This window comes from Cimex lectularius, unplaced genomic scaffold (assembly GCF_000648675.2).
Source record: "Cimex lectularius strain Harlan isolate CLEC.00 unplaced genomic scaffold, Clec_2.1 scaffold10, whole genome shotgun sequence".
NCBI lineage: Eukaryota > Metazoa > Arthropoda > Insecta > Hemiptera > Cimicidae > Cimex > Cimex lectularius.
The window spans coordinates 287446-303295 of record NW_019392665.1 but is presented as its reverse complement, the minus strand read 5'-3'; the positions used below and the strand labels follow the sequence as shown (position 1 = coordinate 303295).

Here is a 15850-nt window from a genome sequence, read left to right as displayed (position 1 = left end):
TGGCAGGCCTAAAGAGAATGAGCAGTACTGATCTAGATCAGTAGTTAATCACTAAATCCTAGCTGGCCTAAGAATGAGCAGTACTAATCTGGATCAGTAGTGAACTGCTAAATCCTGGCAGGCCTAAAAAGAATGAGCAGTACTGAACCGGATCACCAGTGAATCCTAGCTGGCCTGAAATGAACGACACTACTGACATGGATCACTAATGAACCGCTAAATCCTAGCTGTTCTAAAAAGAATGAGCAGTACTGATCCAGATCTGACTAGTAATTGCTGAAATGGCCTAGTCGACAACCCATCGAGCCTTTTTTTGTTGGTAATGGTAATAACACCTGCCTGGAGCAGACTGATGGAGACAAAATTTTTGATTTGGCTGGTATGGCTTATCCCCATTTGAATCTATATTAACAGTCTTTTTTTGGCCTTATGGTCTAGCATATTGGCCAAATCTCTATCCCCCCCTTGAGCCTTACTTCCACTGCTAAACAGACGTTAGTGGGTAAGACTAAGAAGTCATAAGCTTTGTCCTAGTTAACTGAAGGATGTCACTCAACGGCTCTTTATAGAAAACATGTAGGGAAGCCACCCGATGAATTGATCTTAAGCAATGAGTTTTGAGCCTCATATTCCGATTTCTGGAGGAAACAGGATTATTTTATTCTAAGTAATGTTGAAAGTGAATGTATTTATTAGCATGAAAAGGCCTAATTGTTTAAATGGCCTAGTAGACCCTTAAGCCTTACTTCTGCAGGAGAACGGATAAGACCAAGGAGGGTAAAATGCCATAAGCTCAGTTCTGTATAGATCAGCGTGATTAGTACGTACAGAATTGAGCTTATATAAGTCAATCGATCAAAATACAATTTATTTTGTTATTTTACAAAAATTATTTTACATTTGAATAAATAGGGTTCTATTTTAATTTGATGCTCTTGCTCAGGTATTTCTTGATGCCGGAGACTTCGCCCGCGTATTTCTCCAGTTCCTTTCTGGCCTCGCGCACCTGCCCCTTCCTTCTAATGACGGCTTTCTTGAACTTGTTTCTATTCCTCACCCTCGGATTGCGCACTTCCTTTTTGCGCCTTGGCGTCAGGCCTTTGTTCTTGAGTATCTTGTAAGTGGCGGCTCGCTTCTCGATCGACTCGCCGTCTTCAGCATCTACGTCCATCGCTTCTGCAAAATGCGTTTATTAAGTATTTTATAAAATTTAAGAAGTTTTGTCAAATACCTTCGTCATTCAACGGCTCCGGTTCGACCTCTCCGTCCGAGTCGACCTGACCGAACGACGTGAGCCTTCTTTGGAGCTTTTCGACTTGCGCCTTCTCCTTCAATTCTTTCTCTTTTTCCACTTTTTCTATTTTACGCCTCTCTTTCCTTTAAAAAAAATATAAATAAAATAAAATCATGGTAATAAAATGACAATTTATAATTTTAACGACGCTAATACCGATTCGCAGGCGCGGGTTTCGTTGGAATGGAGCTTTCGACGATCGCCAAGCCTTTGTTCTTTCCCGTCATGATTTTCTTCATCTGTTTCATGAGGCCAGCGTCCAAGCAGGAGTCCATTTCGGTCAAGAATGTCGAAATCTGACCGAGACGTTTCACTATAGGGTGGCCGTCTGTCTTCTCATGCTTGTTCTTCATCAGCATAAAGAACGTCGTGTTCATTGCATAACTAAAAATGAATTGGTTAAATATATTCGTATATGCATACGAGAAAGAAAATAAGATAAGATTTATCGATCACGCATGACAGGTTTTTTGCACAGCTGAATGAAAAGTCATAAGCAGAAGTATGAAATGTATGTGGACAGCGTGTAAAATTGATACAATATGCAGGAAGAGAAAGGTATACAAGATACAAGTTACAACGGAGTGAATGAGTATAAAAACATTATTATTTGTCATCCTCAGTATGAAAGGTTTGTTTCCGCGTGATATGAATATTGGGCCAGAGTGATGATGTTGAGCTGGGAGGATTACGACAATTGAAAATTCGTAAATCCTGTCGTACGTTGGAAAGACGGTTGAAAACGCTCGCTGAGAAGATTCCAAAGAAGAATCTTAAACAAATTTTTATTAGGAATTAAAATTAATCAGAAATGTTAACACTATCAGTAGTAATGTGTAGAGATTAGTGACCGTTAATCTATAGTTATTCAGATATCGTGAGATGCGGTCGGGAGTGATGTAGGTTTCAGAAAATCATTTTCTTTATCTTTACACGATAAAGAAAATGTTTTTCTGAAACCTACATCACTCCCGACCGCATCTCACGATATCTGAATAACTATCAGTAGTGCAAGCCCAAGAGCCCGGCGGCCACCAGCCAGCACTGGCCCTCTTTTTATTTCTGTTTAGTCAACAGAATAAATAATTTTTTTTTTACTTTTAATTTATTTATTTGTAGCCTATACATACTTATACATAACACAAATGTGATCACAATGTATATTGTTCACCACTCGGTCACAGCACTGATGCCCGCGCTGCACCCGGAGGACGCATGCCATGAGAAGCCAGCCGCTGGCACTCATTTTAATGGATTAAAGGGGCAAGGAAGTCTCGGGGCCATCGTCGTTTTAGGCGATGTGGTGGAATCTCGGGATGGGAATATGTGGAGAGGGCTTAGGATGGATTGATAGGTTGGTATGAAATTTTTGGAATCGGGAATGGATCAGTTCGTGGACAAAAGGAACGTTGAGGTCTTTTGAGGAGACGTAAAAAGGAGCTTTGACGATTTGTCTGAGGACTTTTGATTGGAAGAACTGGATACCTGGATATTGGATGGTTTGGCGGAACCCCACAGTTCCACACTGTATGTCCAAAGTGGTCGCAGTAAAGTTTTGTATAAGGTCAGTTTAGTACTGATCGTCAACCAGGATTTTGGTCCTAGTAGTCTGCGTAATTGTCCTTCTGCCGAGTTGTCTTTTAAGTCTTGTGGGAGGATTCCACGTCAGTCTGCTGTCAAGGTATAGTCCTAGGTATTTGACTTGAGTGGAAGTCGGTATCTCTTCATTGTTGATGTATAGTGGAGGGCAAGACTGCTTTTATAATTGTGCATCCGGGTTTTTATGAATTTCCTGCATTGCTTAGGTCTATTTGAGTGCCTGCTTTCACGACCTATGTTCATCGGTTTTCGGAACCACTCACCACCGGCTTTATTTTAGTGCGGTTTAACAAGTGACCCTCACTTCATAGATTGTTAAAAATAAGGTAAGTTTTAGTTAAAAATAAATAAAGCTATTTTCTCTCTTAATTCAGCTTTGTTCATAATACCAACTTAAAATAAAGCCCACATAACTTTAAAAATTAGTTCAAAATAATTTAAAAATTGTCTATTTCCTGTTTCCATTATCTATTTTATCCTAAATTGTGTTGTTTTTTTAAAGTTTACCTTGGGAATAAATAATTGTTGCCGTAATTTTCATTTGTGACAAATCTCAAATTTATAATTATATATGTAAAAAATATAGAAAAAATAATAACAGCACGGTAAATACTTTTTTTTTTTTTAATAACTGTTTTATTCTTTTTTATGTAAGCTACGGTTTTTAAAATATTAACTATTTCAAACGTTTTACCTAATTTTATTAGAAAGTAAGTTTATATTTCGTTTTTTTTCTTGATTCCCTTTGCCTTTTTAGAAAGAAGAAATTTCATCGAGCAAAAAACAATTTTAAATTGGTATAAAATTTGATTCCTGCCATGTTAGAATCTGATGATGATTTTCAATTTGATGGGTTACACGAAGATAACAATGAAGAGCAAGATGATGCTCATAAGACTAAAACTATTTTAACAGTCAGTAACTACAACAATTTATTTTATTTTTCTTCAGTTAATAAGCTTTATACGCTGAAAAATATGTAATATTTTTTTGACATTCCTAATTTTAACATTTTTGTTAAATAATACATAGGTAGTGCTGTACATGTATATAATATATTTATTCCATTAATTTTATACTTTTATTTTTATTTTATATTATATAAATTTCGTGTAATGTAATAATTTTTATTAATTGTAATCTACTTTGACTTTGAGAACTTTTCATTATAAGTTTTGATGTAATCCTCGATTGATAGACATTTTAAGATGAAAAGACGACAAAAAATATATAATTGAGCCTGAAGTATTTAGGGATGCAGGATTTGAAGGAAATCATTAATTTAAAGAAATATGCGTAATACAAGCTTAATTTATGGGACTTTGAGAACTTCTTATATTCAAAGCTTATGTAATTCTGCAATTGATTAACATTTTAAGATGAGAATTCCCTTAAAGTCCCTTAAAGATGAAATAATAACACCTCAGCGCTTACGTCAAACTGGAAAATGTGGGTCGTTCCAGGGCAATCGCCATGGAAATATTTACTGTCGTGCTGACAAGTGGCCTTAGGGCGCTGACGCACGGAGCGGTTTTGACTGAAGCGTTTACCGCTTCAGTTTTGCTAGGTGTGACACATGCAGCAATATGATGTGTGTTTTGGCCGAAGTGGTTTTGTTTTCTCTCAGTTATTAAATGTATCCTACAGCAGTGCATATAAGCATTGAACGTCGCAAGGTGTTATTTTGCAGTTTGTATAACAAGTCCTGCTTAATAAATATATTGTTCTGTAACTGTATGTAACTTCATGTATTAGTTACAGCCTTACAGACCATTCCCCCTTGCAGTACTTTTTTTTTCTTTGATGAACATTCCATGGAACTGGCTACAAAGTGAAATCTCACAGTTATATACACACTACGTCACGTTCGGTTTTCTTTTCTCTATGAAGTTTTGAAAAATAGTCTTTAAAAATAAATATTTAAGTTGATTTATATTTAGATGGGATCTCGGGTAGCCGAATAAGCGTGTCAGACTCTCGGCTCAGATCCTGCAGTTGTAGGTTCGATTCCCGTTTTGCTCCCCCCCCCCAAAAAAAATCAATCCTCTCTGATCAATAAAAGTAAAGTAATTCCTGTTCAGAGTCAAGGAACGTTTAAACTACTTTTCATTTTTCATACTTTAATTTAAAAGGCACAGAGCTGGGATTTGAACGAGGTCCCCTTCCTCCTCCAGATAATATTCAAAACAAAATCTTTATTAAACTAGTTACTACCATGTATCACCGACAGTCATACGCATACTTTGCACCCGTAAAGCTGTAGAAATCATTTAATTATAGGGTGATGTACTTTCAAGTAGTTGTAAAGTTAAAAGAGGCCCTGGAGGAAGGTGAGTTCATTTTAAAAACGGTTGTGTTACTGTACAGCACCGTACAATCTGTAAATACTTAGATTTTCCCCCCCATTTTTAGTGGTGGTTAAGTATCAATATGAAAAGCTCTAAGTGTCAGGAAGTTGAGAATTAGCTAAAATTCTATTATTTATTAATCTTATTGAACTGGCATTGGCCCATTCCCCATGGAGTTCCCATGGATGAAGAGATACTTCTGGTGTCTCTGTTGTACTATCGTTGGAAGAAGAGAATGGAGAAAAAACAGGAGAATGTGGGTTCATCCAATTGTCGAGAAGAGAAGCGAAAGAGGGCATTTTAAGAATTTGTTTTCAGAGATGAGGAAACACCCTGAAGAATGTTTTAACTTTACCAGGATGTAAATGGGCAGTTTTGACGAGTTACATAGTAAAATAAAATGCCGCATTACAAATTTTTTTCTCCACGTCTATTTTTTGCATCTTAAAAGTAAATTAGAAGACTGACAAACAAACAACCCTTCAAGAAAGTGGGGTACGAACAGCTCAAATAAACGCCACGTGTGTCAGGGCTGATGCAATACTTGGGTACCACTCACCGCCTGGCATTTTCAAAACCGACGCGTTGGGTCGTCTCCGCCACCGACCGACTCGGTTTGAAAACCGATAGGCGGGTACGACCGCTACATCTGTCAGGTTATATGCAACAACAATGAACGACGCACCGCCTCGATTTTTCTCACGATAAACGCTTCGGTCAAAACCGCTCCGTATGTCATCGCCTTTAATGCTCAACCACTAACGCCCGGATTCAACCGGAAAAGCTCAACAAACCGGGGAAGAAAAATGGGCAATCGGGTGGATAAGGAATGAGCAAGGACAATGAAAACAGACAGGAGAGAGAAACAGACAATTGGAGTAGAGAGAGAGAGAAAGACTCTAGCAAGAAAGAAAGAGAGAAATTCAAATACTTACAAATAGACAAATTTTCTGTATGTTCGTAGAAAAACAGAAGCTTCGCATTCTGGCAGCTCGCCTGATTCTTCCATTTCAATTATTGGTAATATCCGCGTCATCAATTTTTTCAGTTTTTCTAAAACATATCGGATAAATGAATAATTATTAGTTTTTTGTGTTTTTTAATGGTTACCTTTGCAGTCTTTTAAGAGGCCAAAGAAACCAGGTGTCTCTCTTCTGATCAGGTCGACTAAATCAGATGCAGCGAGCTTCGTAAGATCTTTCTCGACCTTCTCGCCTTCATCCGTACGGTGCGGCTTGTCCGCTTCGCCTTTGCGCTCCTCGACCTCGTCGAGCAGTCCGAGAGAGAAGTCGGCCGCTTCGAGCTGAGACAGAATACGCTTTTGTATCTCATCGGCCTCACGCTCCTCCGTCAAAGCGGCCTCCTCGTCGTCGAAACCGCTGAAATCCTTGTCGACGTAATCCGTGTCATAGTAGGAACGCTTCTCCGCACCCCACGCCTTCGCACTGGGTATCCCGTCGTCGACGTTGGCCGGCGAGCCGAGCTCTTCGAGATCGCTGAGCGAGTCGTCATGGGACTCTACATCTTCTACATCCTCATCGCTCGAATGATACACGTTAAACACTTCCTCCTGTAAAATTTTCAATATTAAAAGCTATTCAAAAGTAATTAACTTTTAAAACATACCTCTCCCTCCTTTTGCCTCCGCCCTTTCGCATTTTCAACCAAGACCCTCTCATCATCGTCAAAGCCGTCATCAGATTCGCTCAGATTGTAATGGCTAACTTCTCCTTCTAGATCGGCATAACGATCTATCACAGACTTCCTAAAATGAATATAACAAAATATCTGAATGCATTCTTCGCAACTTTTGCAAATTAAACCTGCAGCGGGCAATGCAACAAAATCATTTATTATAAGCCCTATTGGGGGAAGGTTTGAACTGAAAGTTCGAGGGCTGTGTGTCTGATCAGAGAATTGGAACTTACTCCTTTATACTATATGTTAGAGGTCCTGTATTTCAAGTGTTCATAACAGCAAGGTTTTAAGAAATAGTAACCTTTCAAGGCAGGTGACCGATGTCTGTCACTTGTAACATTTTTCCTGTAAAAGTGTAATTTTTTACAACTTACAGGTACTTGCACCTATTGTAAACTTGTAAATTATTGTTTTATGAAACTAACCCCAGTTAAGCGGGTAGAAGTGTTAATTCATGTTTTACGGTTCCACAGAGGTCAAGATAAATAAAAACACCACAACCGGCAAATAATCGTTTTTTCACTTCAAGATCCACCTTTTCAGCCCCTCAAAAAAAAGTTTAAAAAATGAATTGATCAATCGGCCTAAATTCAATTCGAACTGACGAAAAATGTTAAATTTCGAGGGAAAACTGAAGGAAAACCACGTGGTATTGAAAACAATGACCTTTTCTATTATAACTAAAATACTTTCAAAATACTTACTTTCCTTTTTTCTTCATTCTTGCTTGACCAAAAAATTTTTTCTTTAAATTAAAACCACCAAACAGTTTTTTCCTATATATAAATATATATATTTCTTTAAATATTTATATTAATCACATTTCGTACAACCAGCAAAAGATTCAACAGGTTAACAGTCACGGGAGGTAATACAATGCCTACTTGATTGTAAGTATTTTTAAATATATATTAATTAATTTATTATTATTTAAAAAGAGATATTTAACGTAATTTGATAGTTTTTATTAGGGAAAAATAAAAAATAATTGAACATTCGTTCCGTGATCACGAGACAAACGAAAATCAAGTGTTTTCCGACCGTCTTTACTCAGAAGCTTTTTTTATTATAATTAAAAATTGTATTAATTATTTTAAGATTATGTTTATTCATTAATTTATTTTTGAAGTTGGTTTTTGACTTTTGTCCAACTTGAGCGCTTCGCCTCTCATGGGCTTTGTGCACTTTCTGTTGGGTTTGGTTTGGTTACAAACTGGTTGTTGCTTCATCATAGGGGGCACGCCTATTTTTATTTTTGTTTATTTTCTTTTAAAAACCCAAAAGTTTTGTTTTATAATTTTTTTATTTACCAATTTTGTTAAAAATTCGACTTTTTTATCTTAATGACTGACGATGTCTTATTCGATTCTGGCCTGGTCTTTGTGTTTCAACATAATATACGTGTTAAATGGTATGTTTTTGAAAAACAACAACTTTCCTTTTTATTCTTGCATATCAGTGCATATACATAAACATAAAACAGCAACCAGTACAATGATGGAAGTTATCATCGATACGATGATTGAGATGGGCTCATAGGAGACTGATGTCGAGTGAGGTTGACAGATGCTTCAGTTTCCAACGATGATTATTAATTTGAGTAACAAACATTTGTCGATACGATGTGATTGGAAACGTAGAAAGGGGCATGACATGTGTGTCCAAACGGCCAGCTGGGCAATGTAAAGTTTTCTGTTGTTTGTCAGCAATAGTTTCGATCATGAGTGCTTCTAGTATGGTAAATCGTATTTTACAGACAATGTGCTTAAATCTATGGAGTTCTGTGTTAGTCGTTTGTCCAGGTCTGAAGTATGCATTACAACAGAGCTAGTTGGGAGCGTTTTCTTGTTTAGTGAGATTTTTTTTTACGAATATGAATCCTAAAAGCCCATTTGTACGTAGGGTTTTATATTATTGTGCAACCACTTGCAGTTATCACTATTTCAAGAATGGCCGTACTACCTTGCCGACTTCAGGCTCGTCTCAACATTCACTAATACAGCAATGGAGACTCGTATACTTGACGAGCTCTTACTAAGTGGCCAAGCCGACCTGGGGACACTCGCAGCATCATCCTCGCTATCACAGCCAACTACTGACTACCTGCTGCGCGAGTCCCTTCTTCCATTGCCGAGTTTACCGACACCACCAGGCCTCGATCATCAGTTCCCTTCTCTGGGCCTCCAAAACTCCCAGTCAATAAAATTGTTTAGGTAAATTCAAAAATTTAGTTCCAGCAGGAGATAGAAAAAATCTTTTTTGGTTTTGTCTAAACAATAATATACAATGAGGTTCCAGCGCAGAAAGGTACAAACTTTAAAAGAGATATGTCGGACCTTTACAGTGATGAGCGCCGTGGCAACCTACTCCCCCTGGGTGGCAAGTTTACGTTTATGGGTTTGGTTTCTTTAATATTGATTCTGTGCGAGTGATTTTGGGACGATTTGGGATCATACAGGTCAGGGCTATAGTGTTATAAATTGAATGAAGCAAAGGAACGAGAACTCTGCCCTCTGGTACACCTGCTATAGGATGAATGATAATAAAATTTTATGGGATAGTTAGAAGTAACAATTCTTGGCCTTCCACAATAGCCCAAAGTGCTATACACAGCCAAAGGTTTTGTATATATATCCAAGAACCAGTGCGATGTTGGATAGTCGAGTGGCATCTCCAGAGAATTTGTGATGCTTGTAAGAATCTCCTTGGACAGATGGATCAACAACTAAGAAGGTGGTTTATTTTAGGTTTTGGGAAAATATGATGGGAATGATGAGAGCCTGTGGATTTCTTTTTGGAAAGAAAGATAGCTTGACTTCTTCAGATGAGAATCGTTTCGGTATGGGTTCATCAAGGATCTTTTTCAAAATAGGTGTGATTTGTGATTCTGTATAAATCGAGTATGGGTTGTTGAAGAAGTTAAGCAGTTCATTGGTTATGTTTAGTCACAATGGTTGAATACCCCTTTGTCAGAGGGGTGAGATCAAGTGTGATACAAACCGATTTTCAATCTTAAATCGGGCCAATTTGGAAGTCACAAGTTGTATATAAAAGTTTGCAGTCCATCAACCAAATAATTTTGTCGCCTGTTGTTAAAAAAGTTTACAATATATTTCAGGTGTAACCGCGTCTGACTGCTTCATTCCGACAATAATCCGAGGATCATGGTTTTCATGGGAGAACGGCAAACCGACACAGACTATAATCGACAGCAAGTCGATGAGCCAAAGAGGCCGTTGTCTCGCTTCCTTGGACGAATACCACAGCAACTACACGTTCGTTTTCAAGAACAATGACAACTGTTACCACTGCGTCAAAATACTCTTGCGTACCGTGAACGTCATGGAAAAAATTGAAAGTGAGTTTTGTTTTTTGTTTTTTTAAGGGAAAAGATTGAATCAGTGTCGTTTTGGTCGTAGGTGGTTGCGTTACGCTGGGAGGTGCGGCCGTCCCGACAAACCTTATCGAAAGCGTATGCCAAGATCTCAATCCAGAACAACAGCTGATAACACTATTCCAGGAGAACTATGTACCAGTCAACTGCCGGTCGAGTCTCGAAGGAGTCTGGAAATTTTCTTACCAGGTAACAAAAATAAATAAATTTTAAATAAAAACTTGAAAATTTAATCCTTAGCAATTGACGTATGCGTATGATAAACTGGATGGATGTCTACTGCAGAAAACATGGCAATTTTGCTCACCTTGTGTACAAAGAGTGCACTTACAAACAAATAAGACAAAATTTTCATCTTTAACAGCCCACATTTCAGTGTATTTTTTTTACTTCCTGTATAAATAACTCAAAATTAATTTCATCTGCAGTTGCATTCATAATTTCAGTTGGTGGAAGGAAAAAGATGATGGTTTTCATCTTCATAGTCAATTAAATTTCCAGTGATGTAAGTAGGGTTCGTTTTTCATCATTTTAAGCATCTGTTGTAAAAAAATTTTGTGCGTGAACAGTGCACTGTGAAGTTGTTGAGTTCACACTCAGCAGACTCAGACATTAAGAATGAATGCTTGGCACTTGAGGCCTTAAGAGACCAAGGAAAGTTAAATGAGGATGCCTATCGTCCATGAACCAAAACAAAAAAAAAACTGGGTCCATCATCCAATGGATTGAAAAAAAAAAGCATGTTCAATGGGAATATAAACCGAGACAAAGGTGACAAAGTTCATCGCAAGGACATTTTCAGAAACCAAAGGCAGAAGTAAAATCTAGGATGTGTTAAGACTAGAATAATGACTGCTGACGACACTAGACTCCGTAGGCATATGTATTGTCTCAGGGCAGTAGAAACAAGGTGTATATAGCTAAGATTCTTAGGAGAGGAAACCCCGTGTCTAAAGGATTCACTAGGGAGTCGTTAAAAACGCTTTGAGATCTGGTAAACAGTCTTAACAAACTTAATGAGGAGCTCTAGTCAACAATGGAGGTGTACAATAGAGTAGTTCATAAAGCGCCGACTTCTCTAATATTAATCTTAGTCATCCTTAATTATAAGGCTTACAATAATAATATTTTTTACAGAATCGTTTTACTTTTACGGGCGAGTGCACGCATCCTGACGCTTATATCAAATCGTGCCAGGAGCCCGGGAACCAGTTTTTAATAACAAACCAGAAGTTCAACATAACGTACAAACGATGCGAGGGTATGTCAGGGACGTTCGACGGCGTCGTCGAATACTCCTGCCTCGGGGATTGGTTCGTAGACAAGAACCATTTTTTCGCCGTCGCCAATACGAAAGAATCGAGGAAAGACGAAAAGTACCGCTGTTTCCTCAAGAACCGAGATGACGACCTTTACCTCGGCGTTTCAATAACGGCTGAGTGCAATACGCTCAAGACGGTCGAAAAAAGCCCCGAACGACTTCGTATAACACCAGGTACCAAATCGTAAACGCGTTAATTACGTTGTATTATTTTAAATTTTATTATAGTTAAAACCGAGGTCGTCGAACCGGGATGCAGGCTCCCGCAGAATTTCTCCGGCGAATGGATCAACACGGCCAATCTAGACGCAGACGTCGTAATTAACGAGACGCATATCATAGAGACTTGGTATCCCGATACGACCCGTTATCGAAAAACCATCTACGTCTGCCGACAACAGAGGGACACTCGAGTAATGATGGCCAGACTCACAGTAGACGGATGGTTCGTTTTCATCGACTCGTACCGATTATCTTGAAATCTTGAAAATTTATTTCTTAATTTTTAGTCAAAAGGATTATATATGTTTCAACTTCATTCCGCGCCATCACAACGTCATAAGGTACAGAAAAGGCATAGCGGTTATAAAAGATGACTTTTCAACTGTATGCTCTTGGGTACAGTTTAAAAACCAGGAAGCTTGGATTTACAGCACTTTCCTCTGTAAGAACTATACTTTTTTTTAAAGATTTATTTATATATAAAAAAAACCTATCTGTTCTTAGCTGCTAAACCAGTACCGGTCAGGTGTCCGGTGGCCGGCAAGTTCAACTTCACCCAGCGAGGTGACGTACCATTTGAAACAAGAATACTTGGTGGTGTAACGCTATCGCCAAGGCCGACACTGTACTGCAAGCAAAACATATCCGACTTCTCGGTGTGCGACATCGACCAGAAGGAGATAGACATCGACGAAACGTACTGTCTCACTGTTGACTACCTCGGCAGGCCTAGCGATATATACAGTAAATATTTTTCTTAAATTTCTAACGATTTTTTTATCCCCTTTTGTATCAGTAGACCAAAATTTGGGCCAGACTTTTTTTTTTGTGTGTGATTCTACAGTCAAAAATATTGGACATATACTCTTGTGAGTAGACCCTGGTTTCTATTTGGTTCTTGTTCAGTTTTCAAAAAAAAAAATTATTTTTTTGAAAATTGAAATTATTCATTTTCTAATATGTTTATTTCACTCGCATTTTACTTGCTCAATTAACTATGTGAATATATCATTTAAAAGCATTTTTATTAGATTGCCATAAAAATATATTAAAAGATTAAAAGAAAAGTTTATCAATAACCAAAAAATTTCTAAAAACCAAATATTTTTCAAGTAAACTGTGTCTTTTTCTTCCCCGTTAAATTAATATGAAATTTCATTTTTGCACCCCTAGAGACCTCTAAATATTAATTTTTGTTTGAATGTAAATTTAAAAGTTAAAATCCTTTTAGCCGTTTTAATAAGATATTCCATTAACGACATGTAGGATCTCTAGAGGTGCTAAAACGAGATTTCATATTTGTTTTAAAGGGAAAAAATGTATGACCTTGTTTACTTGAAATTTATTTATTTTTCAGTTAATTAATCTTTATATAAGGTATCGGTTGAGATAAAAAAGTCAGTTCACGAGCGGGATTCGAACCCACAACCTTCGGCTTTTTTATCTCGACCAATACCTTACATAAAGATTAATTAATTGAAAGATGTTATTTGGTCAATCGGACCAGAAAATCTAATTTTTTTTTTTTTTTTGGTTATTGATAAACTTTGCTAGCTTTTACTATATTTTTATTGCAATCTAATAAAATAAAAAAATACTATAAAATTATAAATTGAAATAGTTGGTTTGAGCAAGTAGAACGCAAAATAAAAATATTTTAAAAAATCGGTAACTTTCAATTTTAAAATTTTTTTGGCGGAACCGGTGTCTGTTCTGCAAGAAGTGGTGGATAAGTGTCCAATATTTTGGAGTTTAGAACCTGGTCGTCCCCTTGTTAGTACTATTAAGCTGGGTTTTTTTTTTTTTTTTTTTTTTTTTTTTAATGTTTAAACAATTGACTAGGTGATCCTGATTATAGAATGAAGTGTATTGGATTCTGGAAGGAAAATCTCAAATCGTACCTCATAACTTATGACGAGCTGGATGCTTTCAGCAAATACAGATGCTGGGTATGCACAACACAATAGAATTTTTATTTAATAGACATTAATTTTTTTAAATAAATTAAAGGTTTACCAAAGGGCTGATTTGAACCGTATCCTTATGTCTCAATCCCTGGGCGCTTACTGCAGCCTGAATCAGGATGTCACATCCTGGAACCACACGGAAGGAGCCGCCGTAGCGATCGACATGATAGAATATGAAAGAGAACGTGAGTTTTTATTTCCCTTATAGGAAAATTTTATTGTTAACATTTTTTTTTGTTTTCTTCAGGGGATCAGTGCCCGATGTACTTCGACGACGGTTCGAACCCGTGGCTCCACTCTGAGAACTACATCAAAGTGTTCCACTTTGGATCGGGCGTGAGCCGTACTGCGTTGGCCAACATGGGCACAGCTTGCGCTCTGACCCTCTTGGCCATTTTTTTATAATAGGAGCCCTATACGTACGGGAGACGAGGTACACCCCCGTCCTATAGGCTCAAAGGGCGGTTAATTTTTTTGCCCGATCTTGTTTTTTTTATATATTTTTCCTTTTTTTAACGATTCCGTCCAAAGTATAATAAAGACTTTTGTAAATAGTCAATTTACATTTCTTTATTTTTACAATATGTAATTGTATTTAAAGAAAAGAAAAAAAAATTTGCTAGTACTAAGCATGCAGAAACTTTTCAGTCGACCTTTGAACAACTATTGACACTGCATCATCATAATCATATCACAATTTAAAAATTGATAGGCCAGAATAAAATAGATGAAATTGTAATTTTCATATTAATGATTACATTTTATTAAAAGCACCCCTCATACACACACAACACACACACAAAAATCATACTTTTGACAATTCCGGTCCTATTTTTATCCGCATCATATATTCTTAATGAACGATATTCATAAATAATCAATTGATAGGTATATTTTCTATTTATATTATTAAACGATAATATTTTTATTTTTTTGTTTGTTTTATACTGTATAAGGGTTTTTTTTTTAAATTGACCCGTATATTTTTAAATAAATCAGTCATAATTTTATTGTATGTTACTGTCTACCCTTTTATGTGTTATTACTTTTTTGTTGCCATTGCTATTTTTTCATTCTTTCCTCTCTATCCTTTTTTCTCTTCCACTCTCTCTTTCTCACTCGTCTTATTTCTTACCCTACATATCTATTTTTCTGGGTAGCTTTATTACGTGTGCGTTTTAGGAAACGAGCTTCTTGCAATGAAAAACAATGGGTAAAAAATGGTAATCCTCCAGACAAACGAAAAGATCCGGTTTTGGATCGGTCATAGATAATAACATCATTGATTGTCTTTTACACACTTGTGCCAGAACCCGCCGAAACCCTAATGACGACCACTCAATGCTAAACAATAATTCAAACAAAATGTTTTTAAAAACTTTAAGGGTATGGCTGGTATTCAGGTATTGCCCTTGGGCTGAATAAAGAACTGAGATATGCCTCCAGTGGCCTTGAAGGAGGTGTTTGTGACTAGAGGCTCATGTTCCAATGGAACTACTGCAGTGCTCCACATCGGTCAGGATTAGGTTGTGTTCCCTTAATCCTCTGGATACTTGGGGTTCCGTTCTTTGAGCTCTGCCCTGCGGTTTGCATGTAGTTGGCTATGATATGGCCCTGGTTGTCCCACTGGTATACCTTGTTAACAGTAGGCCGTGCCCATCTGGGCTTTGGAGGATGTGTTGATGTTTACTAGAAGTCCATGGTTTGTGTATGCTCGGCTCCCATTGGACTAGTGCCCATTTTGGGTGTCAGTCGGTCTTGGTCTGGATTCAGGTGCCATCTTTTATTCCGGATTAGTGGGGTTCTGTTCTGCCTCTGACCTGTAGTCTGCGTGTACTCGGCTCCTACGGCATCTTATTTTGGAGGTGTAGAGGCAGTCGTTCAGTTGTCGGGCAATCTTGGGATGGATTAATAAGAACACCACGGATCCGGAGTAAAAGAAGCCACCTCGCAATCCAGAACGGTGACCACCAAATCTCCACAGCACCAACATGGGGCACTATGCAT

At 37.5% G+C, this 15850-nt stretch overlaps 2 protein-coding genes across 2 annotated transcripts; one reads left to right on the top strand and one right to left on the bottom strand.

Annotated features, from left to right (window-relative positions):
* Positions 1-861: 861 nt before the first annotated feature.
* LOC106667366 (something about silencing protein 10) lies at positions 862-7805 on the bottom strand. Its single transcript, XM_014395272.2, has 7 exons — positions 7644-7805; positions 6868-7006; positions 6352-6811; positions 6177-6294; positions 1451-1678; positions 1232-1377; positions 862-1176 (listed from the first exon to the last, which is right to left on the bottom strand). The coding sequence occupies exons 1-7, from the start codon at positions 7658-7660 to the stop codon at positions 917-919; spliced, it is 1368 nt and encodes a 455-aa protein (XP_014250758.1). The 5' UTR covers positions 7661-7805; the 3' UTR covers positions 862-916.
* A 330-nt stretch (positions 7806-8135) lies between these two features.
* LOC106667362 lies at positions 8136-14784 on the top strand. The gene is made up of 10 exons (XM_014395268.2): positions 8136-8350; positions 10058-10297; positions 10359-10522; positions 11471-11828; positions 11883-12099; positions 12164-12318; positions 12381-12620; positions 13719-13825; positions 13887-14028; positions 14091-14784. The coding sequence occupies exons 1-10, from the start codon at positions 8293-8295 to the stop codon at positions 14246-14248; spliced, it is 1839 nt and encodes a 612-aa protein (XP_014250754.1). The 5' UTR covers positions 8136-8292; the 3' UTR covers positions 14249-14784.
* The last annotated feature ends 1066 nt before the right edge of the window (positions 14785-15850 follow it).